Source organism: Squalius cephalus (genome assembly GCF_949319135.1).
Source record: "Squalius cephalus genome assembly, chromosome: 7".
NCBI classification, from domain to species: domain Eukaryota; kingdom Metazoa; phylum Chordata; class Actinopteri; order Cypriniformes; family Leuciscidae; genus Squalius; species Squalius cephalus.
In genome coordinates, this window is record NC_137128.1 from 31,129,217 (window position 1) to 31,155,633 (window position 26,417).

A 26,417-nucleotide genomic window follows, 5' to 3' on the forward strand; every position below is an offset into this window, starting at 1 on the left:
AAACTTGATTATTGTCAACCTTTCCAAATGGAAGTTTGTGGTACTGGTAAGGTTGTGGAAAACCTGCTTAGACTAATCTTACAAGTTTGTCAAATCATTTTACAAACAATGACTAATTGCTGGCTGTGGCCAGTTTTCTAAACTGCTTAGACTAGTCTTACAAGTTAGTCATATAATGCTTTTCTCTTAAGACTGGACCTTAGTAAAAAAGACTGATTAGATTCACTGCTGGTTGCTTGGTTTAAAGCATCTGGCCCTTGCTGTTCTGGCTAGTTCTTAAGATTGTGTCTTAAACAGCAACTGGCCCCAAATGTAAGGGAAAGTAACACAATTTAAAAGGTTTATAGTGATTATACAGTACATTTGTGATGGGAAGATGAGACTTAAAAACTGCAAATCAATTGAAACTGTCTGCACATTAAGCACATCTGGTGGAAAATGTGGTGGAAATACAATGAGAATGCAGCAAAAACTATTCGATTCAATGAGGAAATCAGGTTTGATTTAAGATGGTTTTCATATTTAAAAAAAAAATCATCATCAATCACAAACGAAAGGATGGGTCATGGAAATTCATTGTTCATCCCTGAAACTGGAACTAGACTGGTCACTCGTTACAGCAACAAACACTTACATTGTATAACTTCTATGCTTCTTTGAATTCATATTGTGAATATGCCCAGTATTTAACAAGATTCTTTGGCTCAGCTGGCTGGAATTGTGTCATCACGAGCCTACATTCTTACTACATCCTATCCGATTCCTGTATACCAACATATAGGATATTCTCAAGTGTGCAGTACGTTCACTAGGCTACACTCAAATTTGTCATAGAGAGATATTTCACTCCAGGCAGGTAAAATTGGCCTTTGTCAGTCTTGACAGTCAGCCAGTTTGTGATCAGGGGGGCTTCAAATTGGTCAGGCAGAGGTTCTCATGGCATGTCTCCGACTGTCACGTCTGACATTTCAGAGCGAGTCACTGGCATTTGTCTCTCTGGAAAAGCCGTCTGTGGCACTTCATATATCATTTCGCGCCACTGATAGGAAAGAGAGAAAGAGAGGAGTTTATTTATATGTTTAGACAGATGAACATCGCTTATTGGACTGCATTATGAACGAACTACTTTCTGCCTGGTTGGTCAAGCTGCTTGCGTTGCTTGTTAAGTGCTTGCTTGAAAAATGATTGAATGGTTGTATGACTTTTACTTTAACCAATTTCAATCAAATAATATAGTTGTCTTATCCTAACTAGTGATTTTCTATTTTAAATGATTTTTATTCGGATTATTTTCATGTATTGTGGAAGAACATGCTTTTATGTAGCTTCTTCATGCCTTAGTTTTGCTTTGAGTCACTGTTCGCTAAAGTTCATTGGTAATGGTAACAGTTCTGTCTGTATTTAGCTGTAGCACATTCGTTTCAGTAGAGGTCAGCATTTCTCCATGATTCACCTGCTGTGCTTTTAACAAAGCCACCTTCTCTCCATTCCTTTTCCTTTGAGTGTTTTGTGTTGACCACTGTCCTTTTTCACTGACCCAGTTGTTTCGAGGCTCAAACTATAGGCTACTTTCTATTATGCGATGGTACATGTCTATGCCAAATAATTAAGCACAAGATGTAAACTGAGCTAATATTATTCTTCACATCTAATATGTCACTCAGACCAAGATTAAGAAACATTCAATCTGAGGTTAAGAGGAGAAGACGACCTTTTGGCTTTCAGAGAACTTTTATCATTGGATTTCTTTTAAGCAGCAGGCATGTGTAATTGACAGCACACTGTATAATGGCGACGCCTGGAAAAAGTCCTGAAATTGCCCTGAGAGTTAATGAAGTCGCACAGTGTGATGAGGGAAGATTGTGGTGGTGGAAAGGGGTCAACAGGCCTCTTCAGCCCTCTCGTCCATGGAAAATGGCTGCTGTCAGCCGCCGAACATTATGGGATTCTGAATGCCCACATAGCACACTTGCCCAGAGATTAATGATTTAAAATAGAGGCGTTTGGCAGACAAGCCTAATTTTCAATGTAGGGAAACAGTGAGATAGAAAACGATTGTGTAATTAAGTGCATTTAAAAAACATTTAATTTACATTACATATTTTTTTCAGTTATGTATACATAAAACACTGGCTACATTCAGAATGGAATATAAAGCTTACGACCGAATACTGCTACGTGTATCCTGCACACTATTTTGTTAAATAGCGGAATTAGTTGGTATTGTTCCAATATTATTCAATAACTGTTTTGAACATTAGTGTGCTTCATTGTTGTCACATGACCTCATCACATGTACAAAATTGCTGTCCAGTAATCCACCTCTAAAAATGGTAATTTTGCTATTTTAATCCAATTTTGTGCAAATCAAATTTTTCTAATCAAATAATGAATAAAGAAAGAGATTAATGAAATTCTTTCTGTTCATTCAATGCATTAGAAATTGATGGTCAAGATAAGTGCGTTGCATTTTGGGATATTAGCCTATACCCAAGCAATAAGCTCTGCTGTATGCAGCACATTTTGGGAAATGTAGGCTAGTAGGTTCATCCATGTATTCAATAGAGAAAATATACATACAGTATACATTGTATGTACATACTATAAAGCAATAGTAAGAGTATTATGGTAGTATGCTATTACGAACACATCCATGTAAGACTTACCTTGTTTCCGTGCTGTAGGTCTGTCTGGGTGTAATATCCAATCTTGAACAACAGATGGCAGTATCGGCCAAAGCATTGTTTTTTTTTAAGCTAAGAGCCTAAAAAAAATGTGTCTAATTTTGTGTCTAACAAAACCCCTTAGAATGCACTTTCCTTAACACAGAAAAGCGAAAGTCCTGTGGCTCAGCTTTTACTTCTCTTATATTTATTCAGTGCAGTTACGGTCAAAGATATCTGTCTAGCTGTCTAAACAAGAGAGATGAAGACATTAGGTTATCACATGCACAGTGATTTCAGATGTTTTTTATTAATGATAGCATGTTACAATTTTTAGTAGTGGCACTTTCTTTTTGCTGGTGCTGATGGACAGCTGGTAATGTTCTTGACAATATAAAACAGAAGAACTTTTTTTTTTGGAGCATACCTTGAAATGAAAGATAACCTGCAGCATTGGCATTTACAGTCAATGGCCATCAAACACAGAGGGGGATGTCTGTGAATTTTCTAAATCTGTTTTGGGATTTTGTGACTGTCACTCTCTTTTACTTTGAGTTTAATGTCAAATCGTACATCTGTTTTTACATGCATTGCCCTTTGGATAACTGAGATAGACTGCTTGTGAAGATATACTGCCATATACAATCACCATGCACTCATTGCTCCATTTCTGAAGAGCAATATCTGATATGATGCTCTTATCCAAAGGGAAATGGGTAAATCTGTCATGACTGCAAGTTATTTGATAGCCTCTGAAGAAGTTTCAATATTTCATCGGATTTAAAATTTTGATCAAACTACATACCTTCTGAAGAATCAGAAAATTGATGATATAAATAAAATAAAATAAAACAAAATAAAAACAGAACAAAATATATATATATATTTTTTAAATGGAACTGGATACTGGATGCCTAAAGGTGAATTTTTTTAAATAATTCTTAAAGGGACACTTCCCCCCAAAATTTTCTCATTTTCTCTCAATCATTTACTCGCCCTCATGTTTTTTTACCCCCCAGTGGAACATACAATGAAAGTCAATAACTTTTTAAACAATACTTTTTTCATTTTCCCACAAATATCTGCTTTGACATGAGGGTGAGTAAATGAATACAGAATACTATCCTTCTAATAAACTCTCTCATCGTGAAATCTCTGCTGAGATGTTTTTGAACTGAAGATACTTCCAGCCCAGTCAATTCTAAAGCCTTGTTGCCCATGCCTGGGTTATGACCTGTCTTTCCTGAAGCTGGTTGTGTCAACACTGTTGTATTTTATGCGGTGTCTCAGGTTTAGAGGTTAACCATAAGCCGATGTCTCCGTCTGCTGCTTCCTCTTCCATCAGCTGTATATGTGTCATCTTTTGTTTTGCAGCTTTGGATGTCTGGTGTCAGGAAACAGACACATCACATCAGCCCATGTTTGTCCTTCCGTCTCCTTCACTCCCCCGCTTTTTTGGCACAGCGACCAGCGGCGCTTACAGTAAGCCTGCAGGGGCCATTCCGGCCCGCTGGCCTTTTCCTCCACACCTGTTTCAGAGGAGACATGTTGTGTTGGAGCTTCAAGTCCCTTCCACTAATGAGCAAAGCGTCCCACTGAAAGGAACATCGAGAGTCGGCCCCCCTCCCACTCGGGATGAAAGCGTAAGAGAGACATGACCAAAGTCGTCTTCGCTTTGACAAACATGAAAAGCTTCCCTGGTGTGTAACTTGAGGAATTAGACACTCAGAGAAAAGAGAAGGGCTTCCAGTCGGACTAGGCTTGCAACCGACCTCTCCAACCCCCCTTGCAAGTTTCCACTTATGAGAAAGAGGAGAAATGCAGAAGAAAGGGTGAAGGAAGAGAGAGGGGCCCTCGGCGTGCGAACAGCACCTCTCGGAGCGTGGGTTGCGCGAGATTGTTCAAAGTGACTGCGCTTCACAGAGCCCCTTCAAGAGAACATCTCCGGCTCTTCACAGCCATCGCATCTGACAAGCAGCGGGCTCCTGTTAAAAGCACTGTCGAATTAAATCTACAAAACAAACCCATGCTACACTAGAGGTGGACTTGGTTCGAGAGCACGTGTGTGCCTCAACGGCGCAGAGTTTGAAAGATTGAAAGTGTAAAAGTGCGACGACACTGGTCCCCGAGCACACGTGGGGTGTGTTTAATTTGACTGATATAGGGCGCCGCAGACGGAAGTATGTCTAATGAAGGGGAGAGATGTACTCTTGTGTGACAGCCCTCCAGAAGCAAGGGCTCACAAAAGCTCTACAGAGGCACAGAAACAAAGCATCAGGCTTTTGATTCTGCTGTACAGCCGACACTTCAGCTTCTCTTGTTCTCAACGGTAGAAGTCCCTTTGTTATATGTTCTGTGTTATTGGATTTTCAAGTAGGCCTATATAATACTCGGATATAAGAGCAAAGAAATATAGAGTGGCCCTAAAAAGTATCTGGACACTTTTGCCACATTTAAAAATATATCAATGTCACGTGCATTACATTTCAAACCCAGTGGCATGTATTTTAAAGAGAAATAGAGCATTACATTATTAATAACAGAGAGATTGTCCTAGGTTAGGGCAAAAGCATTTGAACATGTTCTGTCCATATAGTTAAATTAATACACAAATATATGTAGGACTTTAATCCTCCCAGTAGGTATAACACTTTTAGGTCATACTTCTATTTATATATTTGTATTATATAACTGCGTTTTTAATTTTAAATACATTTTATTTAATTCATTTAATTTCAATTGCATGAATCCAGTACAATATCTGAACAATATCTGAACAAGATGTCCAGGACCTCTGGCAGAAAATTAGGCCCACAGCATTAAAGATACAGCAGAGTATTTCATTTTACACATGGGGTACTTTTTTATCCCTAGTATGAACCAACCCCCATTTTAAGTGTTTGCTGCCAAAAAGTTTAATCTGTCCTTAGAACGTTTGAAAAGTAACTGACACTACTGGAACTTCAAACGGGACGGGTTCTATGGTCAGATGAAAAAGAAAAAGAAAAAAAAAAAGCTTTTTTGGCAGCAAACACTTAAGATGGGTTTGGTTCATACAGGGATAAAAAAGTACCCCATGTGTAAAATGAAATACTCTGCTCTATCTTTAATGCTGTGGGCCTAATTTTCTGCCAGAGGTTCTGGACATCTTGTTCAGATAAATGGCATCATGGATTCGATCAAATACCAAAAGATACAAAATCAAAACCTGACAACCTGTGCTAGAAACCTTATAATGGGCCATGTTTGGATCTTCTAACAGGACAGTGATCCAAAAACAAACATCAAAAACAAAAATGTGTCACTGAGCACAAAACCAAGCATCTGCAATGGCCATCCCAGTCCCTGACCTGAACCCTATAGAAAATGAGTGGGCTGAACTGAAGAGAAGAAGCGCCAACATGGATCTGGGAATCTGAAGGATCTGGAGAGATTCTGTATGGAGGAACGTTCTCTGATCTCTTGTCAGGTGTTCTCCAAACTCTTCAGGCATTATAGGAGAAGACTCAGAGCTGTTATCTTGGAAAAAGGAGGTTGCAAAAAGTATTTAATAAAAGGGGGCAAATAATTGTTTTGGAGAAAACACATTTATTTCCTAATGTGATTTTCACCCCACTTTCAATTATTTTACTTCAATGAAAGGTTAGATTTTTGCTATTTTTTTTAATAAAATATCAAAAGGATTAACAATGCAGATTTATTTTTTATAGCCATCTTTGATCATATTTACCTAGGGGGCAAATAATTCTGACCAGCACTGTATATATATATATATATATATATATATATATAGGCCTATATATGCATACATATACACACACACACACAGATATGTATTTATATAAACAGTACTGTGCAAAAGTCTTAGGCACGTTAGTATTTTCACACAAAAAAAGGTTTTAAACCAGTTATTTATATCTTTTGCTTTAGTGTGTCAGTAGGAAATATCAGTTTACATGTCCAGACATTCCTTTTGCCATTAATTGTAATAATCCAGTGAGATTTTTGTATGCACAAGGAGTCTGACAACAGCCGGTGCTCCACACGGAGATCTGATCTCACCATCATCGAGTCCAACTGGGATTACATGAAGAAACTGAGACTGAATGCAGAAGAACTGCGGCAACGTCCCCGAGACGCTTGAAGAAACCTGCGTGCAAAGCTACCTGAAAAATGATGTGCAAGTTACCTAGGACAAAAGCTGTTTTAAACACAAAGGGTGGTCACAGCAAATATTGATTTGATTTAGTTAATAGAAGTTGATTGATAAAATCCATTTATGACATTATTTTTTGAAAGCATCCTCACTTTTCACAGTACTGTAGCTTTGCAGGCAGGTTTCTTCAAGGGTCTTGGAGACGTTGCCACAGTTCTTCTGGATTTAGTCTCCCTCAGTTTCTTCATGTAATCCCAGATGGACTCGATGATGGTGAGATCAGATCATAAGCATACCGGCTGTTGTCAGACTCATACAAAAATCTCACTGGATTATTACAATTAATGGCAAAAGGAATGTTTGCAAATGTAAACTGATTTCCTACTCACACTCTACAGCAAGAGATATAAATAACTGGCTTGAAACCATTTTTTGGGGTGAAAATACTATCATGCCTAAGACTTTTGCACAGTACTGTATATATATATGCATGTGTGTATTTTACAGCACTAATATATATATATATATATATATATATATATATATATATATATATATATATATATATATATGAGAGCAGAGCCTAGTCTGAAACAAATCCAAGAGAACAAAATATTTTTTTTACTAAAAAATTATATATATATATATATATATATATATATATACTTTTTTGTGTAAAAAAAATATTTTGTTCTCTTGGATTTGTTTCAGACTAGGCTCTGCTCTCTTGTCTAATGAGAGGCCCTTCAGCATTGCATTAGTCTGAGTGGGCATTCTGACATTTTCCCACTATTACAGATCTGGACTGACTGAGGCTGAGCAGTGGTCTCTGTCTCAGCAGTGTCAGGTAGCTGAGCCAAGAGAAAACCTTGACATTTTGTTCAGTGACTCATCTGAACCATGGATTATTATGTTTTTTTTTTTTTGCCATAATGTTTTTCATCTTTTAATTAGTGTATTACGCTGTTATTTTCAACAACGGTGTGCACTGCATAGCCAATGTGTTATGTTCTGAGAAATACTTGTATATCAATCCTGAATGAAAAATCTATATTTAAAAGCATACATTTATTTCAATTATAAAGAATTATTTTTAAAATGATCTGTAGCCATCTTACAAATTACATGTTTTTTTTATTTAAATTGGTTATATTCCTGCGAAAACACCTCATGTAAATAACAGAGGCTCCTGTGGAGCAACAACCTTGACATCATTATAATAATCTTCTTTGTGTGCTTAAGAGGGTAGGACTGTGTTTAGCTTTGGTCCCATTAGTAAAAATCTTATGATTTATGCAGTTGCCGGTAGACTAATATCTTTAAAATTTTGCCTGGGACAACGATTCATCTTTAAGAATGATGAGAGGAGGTTGCTCTCTATGCAAAACGCATTAAGGCTAAATGAGGAGTCTATTACTCAAATCTGGCTGATAATCTGTTAGACCTCGCCAACTAAGGAGATTTAGATATGTCACCGCGATGATGGGCCCCACCTCCTTAGAACATCACACCAGCCTGATGTTTAAAAAGAAACCTCTACATTTCCCCTGGACACACATCACTTATCAGCATATCTGTTATCGTACCACAATTAATCTGTTCTTCCACTCCCACACACCCCATGAGGGGTTCATCGGTGTGCGTGAAACACTCAGGAGACTCATGGCAACAGCCACATGTGTGTGGGAAAAGCCTGTTTATCATTGGGTTAATTAACAGGCAGGGGTTTATTCCTTCACCGCACACGTGACTAGCTGTTCAGTGCAGCAGAAATGATCATGTGTCTCCCTGCTGCTCTTTTGTCTCAGTCATATAAATTTAATTAATAACAATAAACCCTTGCTGTGTTCACTGGTAATTATATATAGGCCTACTCTATACAATTGGTTCAAAAGTCTGAATGCACTAGTAGAAATGCTCACTTTTGTCCTTTTTTTTAAAACTACATATTATATTATCAGCATCACAAATTAAGTAAAAAAAAAATGTAATTGAAAAAATGTACATGATTTTCAGAATGTCGTAGCATTTGGTCTGTCCTCTTTTTAACACTTCCACCGAAATGAACTCCACATGGCTGATGCCACAAATTTGCTTCTTAAAATCTTAAATAGGCTATTTCTTCTTTATTTTAACAAATACATTTTGTTTATAATTTTTCAAAATGATGTTTTTAAAAAAAAATCTGTTTATTTTCAAGTGGCCTCAGAAATTTGGACCTCATCATATGATTTTTTGTGTGTGTGTGTGTGTGTGTGTTGTGTTCTGTGTAATGTCCTATTTTTTACAGTCTACTATGGTAATGTCTCTCGACGGTTACAGACCTCCGTACTCCAGGGGGCGTAGCCGATAGCGTCACTTTCAGGTGCCCTATTAAGCTAGACGTGTTATTAATTTAGGCAAAGAAACTTTGATTTAGGTATTGTAAGCTCCCTTCAAACTGTTGTTTCCCCAATGAGGGTAGTTTACCTAAAAGAGAAAACCGACCTTAAAAAATACATGTACACTATCCCCACTGAGCTGACGTAACCTAGCTAACGTCTGCGTTTAAGAAATTGCGTCGAAAGTTAACGCTTAGGGCCTACAGCAAAATAATACCAAACAAAATACAGACTATGTTTCCATGTTGCGCAGTAGTTCGTGCTGCTACTGCAGAAGAAACTTACAGGAGACATGATCTCTATTGAGCCGGAGTGTTTGGCGGACAGCAAGAGGTAAGTTAATGTGCGATTTCCTGGCATTGAAATTCAGACCAATAAACACAACGAACGAATCACGTCTTTATTATGAAAATGACGTAAGATAGGATAGAGCAGTGGTTCCCAAACCTGTCCTGGAGGACCACCAACACTGCACGTTTTCTTTTTCTCCCTAGTCAAACACACCTGATTCAACTCATCAGCTCATTAACCCATGTGATAATGAGCTGATGAGTTGAATCAGGTGTGTTTGACAAGGGAGAAAAAGAAAACGTGCAGTGTTGGTGGTCCTCCAGGACAGGTTTGGGAACCACTGGGATAGAGTGTGGGAAAATGCCCCCCTTAAGCACTGTGTATTTTTTCCCTCTTGTGAAACAAAAGTTAAATGTGTCTAGATTCAGTTATCCTAGTTTTAGTGACAATGACATTTAAACCAAGTGTGAAAAATATCCAGAGTTTTCATGTTATTAGATTTTTAACACCCACAGGTGGGGTAAAATGCCCCCATTCTGAAAAAAGCAATTTGTTTTATACATTTACAGAAAAATCAGAGTACAAGCAGTTTAGCTTAAACTTAAAAATACAAGCCAAAATAACAATAGATAAATATTAATATTTATGAATGAAACATGCTGAAAATCAGCCTATTTTAAAAATGTCTTTAGCTGATGCTAACTGGCTAGCTGATGCTAACTTGAGGTAATTTTAAGAAATAAAGTCCAAATATTTTTATTCAGCCACCTAGTTAGATTATATTTGATGGGAAAACAAAGGATGTGATGTTCAGACCATGGTAACTACACTACAGTAATTATGGTAGTGGGAAGCCATGCTCCCTGGGGCGTTTTACCCCACAGACAAGGTTTGAAAAAAAAAATATATTTCATTCTAAAATATATTTATATTTTCGTTAAATAACATGTACTCCCTAACTACAGGCCTTACTATTCTCATATCATTTATAATTGTGATGTTCTGCAAAACAACAAGCTTTTTTCCCCCAATACAACACTTTTTTTCTTACTGCTGAAAATTAGATCACTTAGGCTACTGTGAAATCTGTTTTCTCTCAGGTACGTCACCGGTGTAAGCTTCACAGTGAATACTTCTACATCACTCTTGTCAACTTAGTCCGTAGTAACAACAAAACATATCTTTATCTATTTGTTATTTTGGGAAAAACAGTAGGGGGGTGTTTTCCCCCACTCTACCCTATATCAGTTTGGTTCTCATTCTGAGAGAAAGCAGCATTTTGTCCGTCCTCCTGTGATATTAATTTCGGCTGCTGTCAAGCTTTTTTCTTGTTTAAATGGACAGTTTGACATTTCTTGGGAAAATGAATCATAACCGGGGTTGAAGTAGTAGGCTACAGTGTGGAATTACCACATTTGGAATTACCATATTAATTACTCACCCTCATGCCGTTCCAAACCCGTAAGACATTCATTCGTGCATTCGATTGTGCGTCGGAGATTAATATTTTGTAAATAAATTGGTAAATTATGTTTTTTTGCGCAAACAAAGCACTCGTGTCACTTAAAAAACATAAAATTGAGGTTAAACTCCTTGGGTTACATGGTTTACTTTTATGATGTCTTTACTACCTTTCTGGGGCTTGAAAGTGGTAGTTGCGTAGGCTGTCCATAGAGGGACAGAAAACTCAGATTTCATTAAAAAGATCTTAATTTGTGTTCCCAAGATGAGGGTGAGTAATTAATGACAGAATTTTCATTTTAGTTTTCATTTACTTTCTTTTGGTATAGCCCTTTTTCAACTTACAATATGATTGATGTTTTTGTTTGTTTGTTTTTAAGGAGCTGCCAAATGGATTCTTTTGGATGATCCCATAGACCAGTACTGTCATGGGAGTCTCAGGTAAGAGCAAGCTTAAGTGATAGCTGAAAGTGATATCTCGGGTCTTGTATATTGAGGTCTGTACTCAGAATAGACGTTTAAAGGAGCACTCAGTACTTTTTGTCCTTATTAAATTGTTTTACATATGAATAGTACTTTTTGAAATATGAATATTCAGCAGGTTCACCCACACCCACACCAACAACAACAACAACTAAGTGTGTCTTAAAATGTTATTTGGCAACTTTAGTAAGAAACCCACAGGAACTGCAAAGCGATATATTTATAATTTTTTTGTAATTGTTTTGTATCAGTGCTGTCCAAAACTTTTTTGAAATTAAATTTTTTACCGTCAAAGTGCTTGGCAGGTGACGGAGGTAAAACTGCAGCCTCTCAAACCTAGGAAAATGGGCGACCTGTACAAGGCAGATCTTGTTTTGAACGGCCGTTTGTTACTAATTAATGGACTGCGGCCCATTCCTGGCCTGAAGTTAAACATAAGCGGCGTGAATTAAACATGGGCATTCCTCATCTTGGCACTACTTAAACTCTACGAGACAAAACCCAATGGAACGACTGTGACCGCGCCTGCCATTGGGCACTAAATGCATGCTGATGTGCACTTCACTTCACCCCACCCCCTGTGCATAAATTGCCACCTTCAGCGGCTGCCAATAGCATTAGCACCCAACAAGATCACCTCGACTGACAATAGTTAATTTGCGCTAATGATGCTTTATTCCTCCCATTACATTAAATCATTTCCCTTCACTGCTCAACCTTTCCGTGTGCCAGTGTGATTCCCTCCCTTGCACAATGTCATTTAAATAATAGAAACATGATCTACAAAATATTACCAGCACATTATGTGATCTGAACAGTATTTACCTGACCCCTGGCTGGGAAGAAGCAATCGGCACATTAAAGCGCTCATTTCACATCCTCAAGCCATCTAGAGATGCTTTTAGGCTTCTCTAGAGGAACATTTTTCTAAACTTTTGCCACTCTTGGGAAAAGTAAAAGTTTTATTTCACTCGAATTTCACACTGTCAGAAAATAGACTACATCCGAGTCTCAGTAATAGAATGAGACTGGTCAGCCCTGCAGCACTGGGTGTCTTTCATTTAAATGACACTACTCTGAAAGGATAGGCATAAGTACTGCGGAGGGATGGCATTTTCAGCACTGTTACATCACTTTTAATCGGATAGATGTGTGTAATTGGTACCGTATAAGCATGAATAAGTTTTAAGAATATTACACCAGAACAGAGAGAGTGTACTCTAATATTGCTTTAAGATAAAGTACACCAATGGGGGAACATTAACTTTTTTATGCTAATTTGTACCACTTGTCTTACTGGGAATTATCTTCTTGTACTACTTTTATCCTGTATTTAATAAAGTTTACTAAAAAGAGTTAGGCGATGAAAACTACCAGAAGAATTTACAGAGGTTTCTTACTGCACTTATTCAGATGTAGTACTTTCTTTTCTTGGTTTGTTTTGCATTATTTTAGTTTACTGTTTTAGCTGATTGTTTAAATAAAATAGAGCCTGGTTAAAAAAAAAAGAAAAGAAAACGGATAGAAAGTCTCTCCATAGAGCTGTGTCTTTGCTAATGTCTGAAAAGCTGTTGTTCCTGCATTAGTTCTAATGCAATATTTTCCTTTTATAACTTTTTACGTTATATTGTAGTAGATTTTTTTGGATCTCTTGATGCTTACTGGAGTTATCACAAAAATTAAGCAATTGTTGACATTGTGTGTGTTTTGTTGCATTCTTGAATTTATTTATTCATTCTCTTTTACTCGACTGTAGAGCCTGTGTAAATGAAAAACGTTTCTTTGTGAAAATGGCTATCACAACCTGAGTGAGCAGGACTTAGCCCTGGTCAACAGTAAGGCTTCAATCTCATTAGCAGTTGATTAATGAAAGAGACTGTAACATCATATTAAACGTAGCAGCACATTCGCAAAGAGGCAATTTTACAATTGGTCTAGAGTTATGGCTGCATATGTGGAGGGATCAGTTTGAATAAGGCATTGCTCATTCGTTATCTTTAATTGTTCCTGAGGAAGCTTTTAGTCTGGGTGAAATATGATTCTATTAGAAAACGATGCTTTCCCATTTAGAGCAAACAGACATGAATTATCTCATTTGGACCCTTTTCAGGACTGTGCTGTGTTATATTGTGAGGGTTTAAGAGCCTTACAGTTTCATGCTTCCGTTTGAATTGAAGCGATTGTTCTGCTGCAGTGGAAATGGAAAGGAAATCTGAAGGACAGAACTGAAATATGTTTTATTTGTAAATCTCTGATTTCTGCATGGTATAATAAAGTGTGCTTCATAATTTTACGTTTCATGAGTTTTTTTTAGGTATATAGGCAATGTCTGAAAAGTTTTGTGAAAGGGTTGTAGCATTGATGCATTACTTTTGAATATATAGGCCTATTTTTTGTAGCTCATCTTGAACCTCTTCTGCAATTAAAAAATAATGTAAAAATAAGATAAAATACTATATATGCAGAGTCAGTTCCATGTTAGGCCACTTTTTGTTCCTCTCTCTTCTCAGAGAGAGTGAATTCTTGTATTAAGAACTGAATTTTAGATCTCTGGCATAATTGACTCACATACAACTGTCAGACCGAAAAACAGAGATTTACGAAACTCCAAAATGAATGATAAATCCATCAATTTTCCCTGACTTGTCATTACCCAGCGCAGAATGACATACTGGGCCTAATATTTTATTTTTGCATATCTGACAGTTGTCCATGTATGGATTTGATATTATCTGATGGTCTACGCTTTGCTTCAACACTGCAGTAATAAATATCAAGACATATACAATGGTCAAGCTCTAATTTCTCTTGAGATTTTTTTTATCCTCTCTTCCGACACACGGATTTACTTTGTGCGCCTCAAATGTACTTCACATATACACACACAATTATGTTCAAAGGTGCCATTAAATTTGCTCGACCAGTCATTCGCACTTACCTGTGAGTCAGAGTAGCCCTCATGTAAAATCCTTGTCTCTTCATTCCATTTACCGATATATCAAATGATTTACCCTCGAATGGGACAGTGTTACAGTAACGATTAACCATTAACATTATCGCTTGTAAGACTCTTGACACCCAAGGAGTTAAGTAGCTTTTTGCATGGGTGACATGTGAGTGAAACATAATAAAGGTAATTTACTGCAAGGCAAATTCCATAGCTAAAGGGTTCCCATGTTAAATAGCTCAGTGACCTTTAGCGGCTGATTACATAAAGGAGGCACAATCAGATTAGAGCAGGGAGGGAAAGGTCAAGCGCATTCGCAGTGGTGGCCATTTCGGTCTACCTGGAGAGGCATCGTCTCAGAGCGCCGTCCGAAAAAGCAGCCGTCGGCTGGGGGCGAGGAGGTAGTTAGCCTTTGTGCCCCAAGAGCCGTTTACGTAAAGGCCACCATCTGACATGCTCATGCGTCCCCTTGCTTTTATGTCCCAACGGATGGCACTGTATGTGAGAGCGTCTTCAACCTGAATGATCTGCAGAAGGACCTGTGCTTCAGGATGTTGAGTTTTGTTGTAGTGAAGTCATGTGAAAATCTGAATGTCAAGCGTCTGAATTCAGTAGAGTGATTCGGGATGTTTTTTGTTTTTTTTATTGGCCTGTCATTCTCTCTGAGCTGATGCTCTCAGCTTATACCATTGATAGCTGATATTGTTAACTTGTTCAGGTACCAAATCACGTTAGCACAAAAATCTATAAACTAATCAGCACAAATACAGTTACCCTTATGCATGTAGGGACCACATACATAATTCACTCAAACATTTTAGTGATTTTGTTTGAGTGGTATTGTACAAACTTAGTTTTGACTACTGTGCAATGAAGAATGAGGTGGACTGAGCGATATTTGAGCCTGGGTCTCAACACTTGCAACACAGTGTCTCAGATCACATGCACTGCCTATCATTTTCTAAAGACTTTTCTCATTTTTAGCACAATAAATTACTTCATAACCATTATATGTTTTTAGTAATTTATTTTTTTACAAGACATTGTTTGATAGTTAGTTGATATTGATTTTCTTTTCTGGCATACACAAAGAAAGAAAGAATTGTCTGTGTATGTGTGTAATATAATAATAATATATGTTGCATTAGCTAATTTTTTAATCATCTAAATTGAACAAGCAGCAAAGTTATTTTTTTGAGTGTTGATCCTGTATGAACTCTGCCATTACTCTATTAATATTCTACTGTATATTGCCATTAGATCGTGGTTGGGCATTATTATTTCCGAAAAGCTTTAATAGTATAACTTTGTGTTTTCCCTTTTCAGATCTCATCTGAAGTTATGCTTAACCTTGAAGGAGGCACTTTGTCTTATTTGATCCAGCATGCATCCAATACATAGACAGGACCAATATGTGAAATGTGTGCTTGCTTTGGAGTTCACCTTGCAAAACGAGGCCTTCCAAGGTACAAGCAACTAATTTGTATAACCACAGTGTAGGTTTCAGTCATCTAGGACCAATCCATTTGATTTTCCATAACACTTGTGTGCATACACAAGTGCATACCACTTACATGAAGTGTAAAACAAACAAATACCAAGAGTGTCTACGTTTCAATAGTATAATTATATCGACTACTGTACCATTCAGCTAGAGAACGGCTTTGTAACACCGAGCTCATTGTATAAAAAAAAAAGGAAAAGCAGTGTGTGTTCACAAAAAAATGGCACAGTTTCATAGAGATGATAGAGTAATATTTTGCACAGTGCAGTTACAGACCCAGTGGAGGGTCAGTGAATGGTAGAAAAATGGCAGCTTAGAAAGAGCGGCGTTATCAAGTGGCTTTTCTCCACTTGTTGACAGGAGAATGGATCTGGGTGGCCGTGTTTTTGTTATTATAATCTCTTAGCACAACCTCCATCGCACTAGTGAGTCTGGCAGGCTGGGGAGATGGCAAGTGATGAGACATTATTTGTGTGTGTGGCTGTGTGTATTTGAGCTAACTAGACTGTGTCTACAGTATGTGTGTGTGGGCAAGTGTATGTGTGCACGGAGGGCGGGAAGGCAGTTTGTCTTAGGCGCAGATCGACGCTGGCTGGCCTGTCAGCTGGTTTTATGGCGGGCCCATTAAGGGGCTGACATGGTTAATGCTGATTGCGGCAGGCGCAGCGAGGACCTGACAGTAACGGTGTGCTGAGTGACGCAGATGATGTTAACAAGCCGGGGGAAGCGACTGGGGCCCGTGTTTACAATGTGGGGGTGCTAAAGCTGTCTATGCGATAACCACCAACCTCCTCGGCACACGCACAAACACACACACACACACACACACACACACACACATGCCGAGGCTGGCACAAACTACACCAGTGGATAATTAGGCAGCCTGGCTTCATTCCTTACCCTTCCTTACAGTGGAGAGCTGCAGTGGCCCGTCACTTACCTCTGTATCTCAGACTATTTCAAGCTTGCTGTTCAACCACAGACGTTTCATCTTGACTGCTCTATCCAGTTTGTCTTTGATTCATTTGTATATAAACTGTGGCAAGATAACGCTGGCACACTCACCAAAAATGTGATTACTGAAAAATACAGTGGCTCAACAATAAGTTTTTTTTTTTTTACTGTTGGGCCAGTAGTTTAGATTTTTATTTGCATTCACTGATCCCACCCACTGATCTATATGGTCCCACCTCAAAAGGTTGATCAATTTGTATTCTTAGCAATGTACTATATTTCCTAAAAGTGTTTTTTTAGTAATAATAAAAGAGAAAATTCTAAACTAATGTGTGTGTGTGTGTATATATATATATATATATATATATATATATATATATATATATATATATATATATATATATATATATATATATATATATATATACATATACATTTTTTTATATATTTTATATATATAAAGAAACATTTTCTGTTGACTAAACTTTATTATTATTATAATTTTTTTTTTTTTTTTTTTTTTCTGGCCCAAACTTTCATACCAGCCCTGGTCCTATGACGTCAGTTAAATTCATACATATAAATTTAGCATGGTGATACAATGTTTGTGAGCAGAGATCATGATAATAACTTGGAATACAATGTGGCCTAAATAATATGGTATTTGGGTATTACAATCATTTATTTCCATCAAATACATGAAAGCACCACCAAAGTACCCTCTATTTCATTATAGTGTTGATTTGATTGAACACGCACAGCTACTGAGGATGAAGACCCTTATTTTGCTCATCTTTTTCATGTTTATATATCCCATCTTGCGCATTTGAATGTCAATTGAATTAAAGAAACATTCTGATATTAGATTTGATGCGTGCAGTCTGTATTGCCCGCAGTCGTCTTCCGCAGCTGCCAAAATGACACGATTTCTTCAATGATCTAAAGAAACATGCTCAAAAACAATTAGTGTTGAGAACTCACATTTCAAATTAAGCTGTGGGGCCATTGCATATATAAGTCCTCTTGTCAGCTCGGTGAAGTGACAGCTAATGAGCTTCATTAATATGCTAAACAGGCCTTTTTCCCCTCATTTTGCTCATGCTCTGTCCACTGCAAAGTGACCAGCTCTGGAATATTTCTAATTGCAAGTCAATTATGTCATTGAGCCCATTTAGAACTTCATTTGTATGCAAATTCGGGGTTGTGGGGCTGAGAAGAGGGTTCAGCACTTGACAACAGTAAGTGTATAAATAGTACATGATCTTAGTCTGGGCCCACCAAAGCTGTTTTACGCTGATGCAGACTTGGATTTAAAGCCTAGCTCAAACAAATCCAGTTTGTTTGTGATATTTCCAATCACACCTCAAAACACAAGCTGCTCGACTCATGGAATGATCATTAATTGAACTTACAAGGGAGAGTTGCACCCAGTAAATGATTTCTCAATGCATCATCTGTCTTTGATCTCTATGTAGTCAATAGGTTTAGTGGGGTGTAAAACACCCATCAATAAAGGCTGATGAAGACATACTGTAAGTAAATGATGAAGGGAAGTTGGTGCCTCTTGCAGTGACAGTTGTGGGTCCGTGGAGTTGTGTATCATCTGCTGCGAACTTAATAGGCTGCTGTGATTGTGTGTGTGTGTGTGTGTGTGTGTGTGTGTGTGTGTGTGTGAGAGAGAGAGAGAGCAGACAGCGAGATGGCTGCCCGCTATGGAAATGACAGTGAGTGTCTCTCTCTTCCCAGAGTGCAACCTGCCTTTCTGTCAACTACTGCAGCTGTAGAGAGTAAACCTACACACGAGAACACACATAAGCTGGTAATAGGCGCATCCACATTTTGTGTACACACCTGACCTGTTAGTTTTGGATCCGGTGTTGTGCTCGTGGGCTTGGTACAGGCAGACGAAGCCATGCCTGCTGTCCGACAGGCCCCTTAACGATTATCAAGCTCCATTTTATTAGTGCAGACTAGGGCTCTGCACAAGAGGCAAGGTTGTAAATTAGCTGCCAGGCCGGCATCAATACTAGAGAAAATCCAGTGACATTGTGAAGTCTGCCACCCATCAGCAGTTAATGAATGGATGAAGTGAAGACCATTTTTAGTAAATTCATTACTGTATTGGACTTGACAGGGCAGATTAATAATTGGTTTGTCACATTTTTTTCTCCTGAATGATTAATATGCCTATTGATTAGCGACCTGGGAGGTGTGCAGATGATATGGAGAAAAATGCACGCACAAGCATTTGGATGCAGAAATCCAATGGGTGCTGAAAGACTGACCAGGAGTCAAAAACACTGCATCTAACTTAATCAAATCCTCCTACAGATATCTGTCCACATGCCACTGCAGAAACAAGCTATTGGTCAGAGGGTTTGCTGCAGTCACAATATCAACTCTGCTTAATCAGAGTGCACAATATTATTTTTGGCCTTTTGCCACTTTTATTTATAGGGACAGTGAGAGGACAGGAAATAATGGGCGAGAAGAGGGGGGAACAGGATCAGGAAATGTCACAAGTTAGATTTGAAACTTGTATCGCCTGCATGAGTTTAAAGAGCATGTATTTTAACCACTGGGCCATGGTTCTGACCACTTGACAATTAAAAAAAAAAATTAAAGGTATAGTTCACTCCTAAAGTAAATTCTGCCATATTTTACTCCCCTTCATGTTGTTACAAAGTTGTATGACCTTCTTTCATCTGTGGAGCACAAACAAATATATTTTGAACAATGTCTTATTTTTTCTTTTTTTTCATACAATAAAAGTCAGTGGGGTTCAGCATTGTTTTGGTGAGTAAATGATGTCAGAATTTACATTTTTGTTAAGTAAACATAAATTGCTGTTTGCAAACCCATTTACATTCTTCAGAGTGAAACAGAAAATTCAATGAGAAAAATGTGGGGTGGGATTTTATTCATTCTGTATAGAGATTGTATTATGAAAGTGGATATTACCAGAATGCAGACAGACCGAATAGTGATAGTTGCTAAATCAATGTCTCAAGTGACTTACTGTAATATACAGTATAATTGCTTCATGACATTTCGATTAAGTATTTGAAGACTAACTACTGTATATATATTTTTAATGACATCGATGAATCTTTCACAATAAGATGAGACCTTAATGTGTATTAAGAAAGTAAGTAAATAGAGTATTTTTTTATAGTATATTTTTTCAATTAATTTAAATTCTGTGATTTCAGTTTTGTTGTCTTAAACATTAAGCAGCTATTTTTACAACACCACCTTTTTAATTTCTGCAAATATGTTGTGATTGTCATTTTGATGCATAACTTAGTTTAGCTTTAAGCTTGTATTGTGGTATTTCGTGCTGAACATTAAAAGAGGTAGAATTAAGATGGCATTATACTGTACAGCAGTCAAAATCATTTTGAAAAAAGCCATATTGGACAGATCATGGATGAATAGACAGAGCCAGTTATTGAAACTCAGTGTTATTAGTCATGATCATACAATGAATAGTCTGACATTTATGCATTGCACAATATATTACAAGGATTTGAATCTGATAATATGTGCTCAGTTATACATTGTTGATGGATTTAAGAAAAACATGACGTGACACTATAATCCCTGATGGACGGCCCTTTAAAATCTTTTTTTTTTTTTGTTGCAAGATCCTTCATCTCTTCAAATACTGGAATTCATACTGTAGATAAAAAAAACACCAAAAGAGTCACAGATTGAGTTATCATTTTACTTCTCAGATTTCCACGGGAAATAATCCATGTTCTACAAAACACGTCTAATTCGGAACACATGCTTTGTGGCCTATCCTGCCGCATCATTGCAGCACATGATAAAGCGCTTGGCTCAATTTCACTACAGCTGAGATTAGGAAAACCATGCGCTGCTTGCGACAATGGGGCATTACCATATGAATATGACCATCGCATCTCAGTCTCTTTAGCCCATCAATCTCTGCTGGCTCTTGTAGGGGAGTCAGATAACCTCCAGGAGATCCCTCTTAACCTCAATTCTGCAGGATGGATTAAGAAATACCCGTGAGCGGAGTGTTTGAGGAGAATGCCGGCCCTGCCATTATTCTTCCCTGAAACGAGTTATAATACAATTAATCTTGTCCAGGAGGAAAAATATGGCACCTAAGTGAATTTTACATGAAGACCCTCCCACTGCTTATCGCCGGGGCCCCTTTCCTGGACGTGGAGTAATTGTGTTCTGACAGAGACAATGACTGTAGGTGAACTTCAGTGGAGAGTGGAGACAGCTTTCAGAAGACTTGTCACATGCACACAGAGACACAGGGTTTGCTTGCTTTTATATATATATATATATATATATATATGTATATGTATGTATGTACAGTGAGGAAAATAAGTATTTGAACACCCTGCTATTTTGCAAGTTCTCCCACTTGGAAATCATGGAGGGGTCTGAAATTGTCATCGTAGGTGCATGTCCACTGTGAGAGACATAATCTAAAAAAAAAAATCCAGAAATCACAATATATGATTTTTTTAACTATTTATTTGAATGATACAGCTGCAAATAAGTATTTGAACACCTGTCTATCAGCTAGAATTCTGACCCTCAAAGACCTGTTAGTCTGCCTTTAAAATGTCCACCTCCACTCCATTTATTATCCTAAATTAGATGCACCTGTTTGAGGTCGTTAGCTGCATAAAGACACCTGTCCACCCCATACAATCAGTAAGAATCCAACTACTAACATGGCCAAGACCAAAGAGCTGTCCAAAGGCACTAGAGACAAAATTGTACACCTCCACAAGGCTGGAAATGGCTACGGGGAAATTGCCAAGCAGCTTGGTGAAAAAAGGTCCACTGTTGGAGCAATCATTAGAAAATGGAAGAAGTTAAACATGACTGTCAATCTCCCTCGGACTGGGGCTCCATGCAAGATCTCACCTCGTGGGGTCTCAATGATCCTAAGAAAGGTGAGAAATCAGCCCAGAACTACACGGGAGGAGCTGATCAATGACCTGAAAAGAGCTGGGACCACCGTTTCCAAGGTTACTGTTGGTAATACACTAAGACGTCATGGTTTGAATTCATGCATGGCACGGAAGGTTCCCCTGCTTAAACCAGCACATGTCTAGGCCCGTCTTAAGTTTGCCAATGACCATTTGGATGATCCAGAGGAGTCATGGGAGAAAGTCATGTGGTCAGATGAGACCAAAATAGAACTTTTTGGTCATAATTCCACTAAATGTGTTTGGAGGAAGAAGAATGATGAGTACCATCCCAAGAACACCATCCCTACTGTGAAGCATGGGGGTGGTAGCATCATGCTTTGGGGGTGTTTTTCTGCACATGGGACAGGGCGACTGCACTGTATTAAGGAGAGGATGACCAGGGCCATGTATTGCGAGATTTTGGGGAACAACCTCCTTCCCTCAGTTAGAACATTGAAGATGGGTCGAGGCTGGGTCTTCCAGCATGACAATGACCCGAAGCACACAGCCAGGATAACCAAGGAGTGGCTCTGTAAGAAGCATATCAAGGTTCTGGCGTGGCCTAGCCAGTCTCCAGACCTGAACCCAATAGAGAATCTTTGGAGGGAGCTCAAACTCTGTGTTTCTCAGCGACAGCCCAGAAACCTGACTGATCTAGAGAAGATCTGTGTGGAGGAGTGGGCCAAAATCCCTGATGCAGTGTGTGTAAACCTGGTGAAAAACTACAGGAAGCGTTTGACCTCTGTAATTGCAAACAAAGGCTACTGTACCAAATATTAACATTGATTTTCTCAGGTGTTCAAATACTTATTTGCAGCTGTATCATACAAATAAATAGTTAAAAAATTGTGTGATTTCTGGATTATTTTTTTTAGATTATGTCTCTCACAGTGGACATGCACCTACGATGACAATTTCAGACCCCTCCATGATTTCTAAGTGGGAGAACTTGCAAAATAGCAGGGTGTTCAAATACTTATTTTCCTCACTGTATTATTATCAATGTTGAAAATGATCAATGTCCAGAAAACACAGTGAATGATAGTTGTTTTAATTATTGTTAGTTTATACACATTTTGACCCCGATTAATACTACACATTGCATAGATGTTATTATTTCATATGGAAATATGATATTCAACTTAAAACATTCAGTTGACGGTATTTTGCTGTATTTTATACAGCAATAAAAAAAAAAAGTCTGTTCCCTCAACTATGCAGAAAAATCAATTTTCTGTATTGTTTGTCAGCCAGTGAAGAAGAGAACGCAGTTCGCACCGAACATCCGCTGTATATATTTCTTAGCAAAACGGAAGTGGGCTTGAGTCACTTCCTGCTGTCCAGGTGCAGAACGCACAGCTGTGTAAGCATCTCTTGCTGCTCGTGTGAATATTAAAGCACTATCACATGTCATAAAGTCCACCGCCTCATACACAAAAAACCATGAGAATAATCCTGCTATCACAACAAGCTTGTTCTCCCCTGAAAATGTCTGGATATGTGCTGGGAGTGTCGTTATTAACTTTCTCACTGGGAATATGCATATGACGCTGCATGTTAGCCTATTTATAAACAATATGCTGTGCTTATGCAAATTGTGCTTATATTTGAAAGGTAATCATATTGTATGCATTTTTATTGATTGGTAGTTTTTGCTTCATTTAATTTTTGTACGTTTGCTTTGTTGGCTATTCTCATAATACTGGAATTTAGTGTCCCATGACGTCCTGGTAAAAGGATAAAAAGCAGATTTTTACAGAGCCAGCTAGCATGATTTATTTAAATAAGTCTATTTAATATACTTATATCTTACACATGCTCGACATTCGTAATGGAGGTGTATTGGACAGTATGTGGATAACGGAAAGACATAAACCATGGTCTGATCCATGGGTCCGGCCGTTGGTGTTGAGGAGAGAGGGGGGAGAGAACACAGGTGAAATTGATTCTTGGTGTCTATATTTCATGTTGAAAATTGGCTCGTACATCCAGTGGTTTGATCTATGGGGGCCGTCGTCCTAAGAAAAAACCTTAGTAAATGTGTAATTTCTCCCTTGATGGAACACGGACGAAAGGCGATCCTTCTTATTCCTCTGCCTCTTTCTCTCTCTCTTTCTCACTCCCCTGTTCTTTTCCCTGTTCTGTTCCTGCAGGATTACGGCCCCCTCCCCTCTCTTTCTCTCGTCCTCTCTTTTCATGCTCCTTGATGTCTCCATTTCATTATGGCCCCTCCATTTATCAACTCTTTTCGGGTGAGGAGTGACTATGCTCCTGTTTTTTTTTTTCCAGTGTGATTGTATATGTGTATCTATTCCGTGGCAGTGGGGTTCATATCTGCGTGGATGACATTGGAGGCTCTCTGCTGACGGAACTGTGTAATATTCTCTGCAGGTGTCTTGTTTGTTTGGCACCAGAGAAGTGGCCCCGGGCAGATGGGCAGCCCAGCGTATGCACTGATAGATGTGAATAAAGATAGAGTGGTATAGGTATACATAGAAAAGAGAGGCGAAATAAATGGGGCAGACAGGGGAGCAATGCACAGCCGCTGATGTGTAAATGATAAAGAGCCCCTCGGCATCTATCCGAGGCTTGGATGCTACAAAAGAAAGGGATTGAAAGAGAGGAGGAGGAATGGGTCAGTGCATTACAATCAAGGAATGCTAATAATAATAATAATAATGTGAAATTAGTTCTCTCTATCAGTGGCTGAGCGGGCAGGCCTTTTAATCATGGCGTAAAAGGTGCGAATGCGCTTTATCATCATTGAACTGTGTCCGGGGCTAATTGTGGCCATATTTCACTGTCCGGGAGCCCGGGGTGGCCAACGATCTGGCCTGCTGGAGCTGCGCTGTGATTGAACGCAGATAAAGTCCCAGTCAGAGGAGGGCTCAGCTGCGAGCCGGCCCGGGAGACAGACACTAAGTAAAACAGAGAGCTCTCTCATCCTCGACCCACCCACCAGCCCCCCGTGCTTCCATCTCTCTCATCTTTCTCCCCTTGGGCCGTGCTGAAGAACAGGGGGTAGCTCCTGTAGATCGGGGTCCTCAGTTAGGTGAGCTCAGGGAGGTGTAACGTGGTGCCACGTCCTGAGAGTCTGATTCTCAGTTATCATTTGCCAGAGGAAGTGTTAGCAGACAGATGCTTGCTGTCTTATAATCATGACTCTGTGATTTATGATCAGCACTGACATAGTGTTTCAACACTTACTGATAAAAGAATAGTCGAAAGATGTCCTCTATAATGAACCTCTTTCTTTAGAGGTAAGTTTGTCTATCAGACATGATTCATGAACAAGGAAAAAAATTGCACCAAAGATGTTGGGTTTTTACAATGTTATATATATATATATATATATATATATATATATATATATATATATATATATTTTATATACTGTATTATATATATATATATATATAAAAAATTGCACCAAAGATGTTGGGTTTTTACAATGTTATATATATATATATATATATATATATATATATATATATATATATATATATTTTATATACTGTATTATATATATATATATATATATATATATATATATTATATACTGTATATATATTATATGTGTGAATAATGTTATGTAATGTAATATTCATTTTTATTCTATTTTATTGATTATTTTATTTCATGTTTTGGCTCCGTTTTGACTAGCTATTCAACTTTCCTTCTTGCTTTTTTTCCCTCTGCCACACTTCCATCATTTATTCCCACTTACCCTTTTTTATAATCAGTTTCTTCTCTTTCTCAGTCACCTTGCTGAGGGATGTAGGTCACCTACAGGGAACAAACTTTTAATTAAAGTTAAAGCTTCACCGGCAGAGCAGACTGAGACCTGGGGATGGGGATCGGGGGTGGGGTATGCAGGTCCTCTCCCCACACTTCCCAATCCCGGCTTTATGATCATACACGTAAGAAGGCTGGCTTACGAATTCTACCTAATAGACCAAATTTCTTTAATGACAAAAAATTGTCTGACGGCTAAAGTGAAAGTGCCCTTTCCCCCTGCAGTGCACAAACCTTTCTTCTTTTGTATCTGTTAAAGAGTGACAGTATTAATATTATTATAATACATTTGTATTTGTACAATTGTATTACATTTGTTCTTAGAAATGCAGTCAATTCAGAATATTGAGAATATGTTGTTCCCACAGAATCCAGATCTGCCTTTAAAGTTCTAATTCATTGTTAGGCTATGCTGTTAACATTAATATTTACATCAGAACACAAAGTAAATAATAAAAAAAGTATCCTCAATAAATTCAAATATTAAATTATTGCTATTACAGTGGGTGATGGTGTATTTTCAAGATCAAGATATCAGTGCAGAGAGCAGACTGCATGTTCTTGTTACCATGTGTATGTGTCCCCAAATGTATCCCCACATTTGTGTTGATTTTTTTTTACTGCAGAGGCGTCCCTGAGGTGGATCTGGTTACGCACACAAACTCCAGCAGAGGCACCTGATATGGGGAACATGCAGTAAACATTGCATCCCAAAGTAAAACGCATAATCCAAAGAGCCCCCTAACACAATTAGGAGTGAGGCCGTCATAGGTGCCGAGCACCAACAAAACGCTCTGAGTGGCAGCGTAAAGTGCCGC

The 26,417-nt window shown here is 38.2% G+C and overlaps 1 protein-coding gene across 4 annotated transcripts in view; it reads left to right on the top strand.

The window, feature by feature from the left end:
* The first annotated feature begins 9,198 nt into the window (after positions 1-9,198).
* Positions 9,199-26,417, top strand: part of LOC307161087 (uncharacterized protein) — an 87,764-nt gene continuing 70,545 nt past the window's right edge. For 3 of the 4 annotated variants that reach the window (XM_079875594.1, XM_079875596.1, XM_079875597.1), the window contains exons 1-2: positions 9,199-9,533; positions 11,333-11,393. In XM_079875594.1, coding sequence (XP_079731720.1) covers positions 11,381-11,393 — 13 coding nt within the window. In that variant the 5' untranslated portion in view covers positions 9,199-9,533; positions 11,333-11,380. Of the gene's footprint in view, positions 9,534-11,191; positions 11,224-11,332; positions 11,394-26,417 lie in introns of those variants that run through there. The other variant, XM_079875595.1, reaches the window with a different exon arrangement.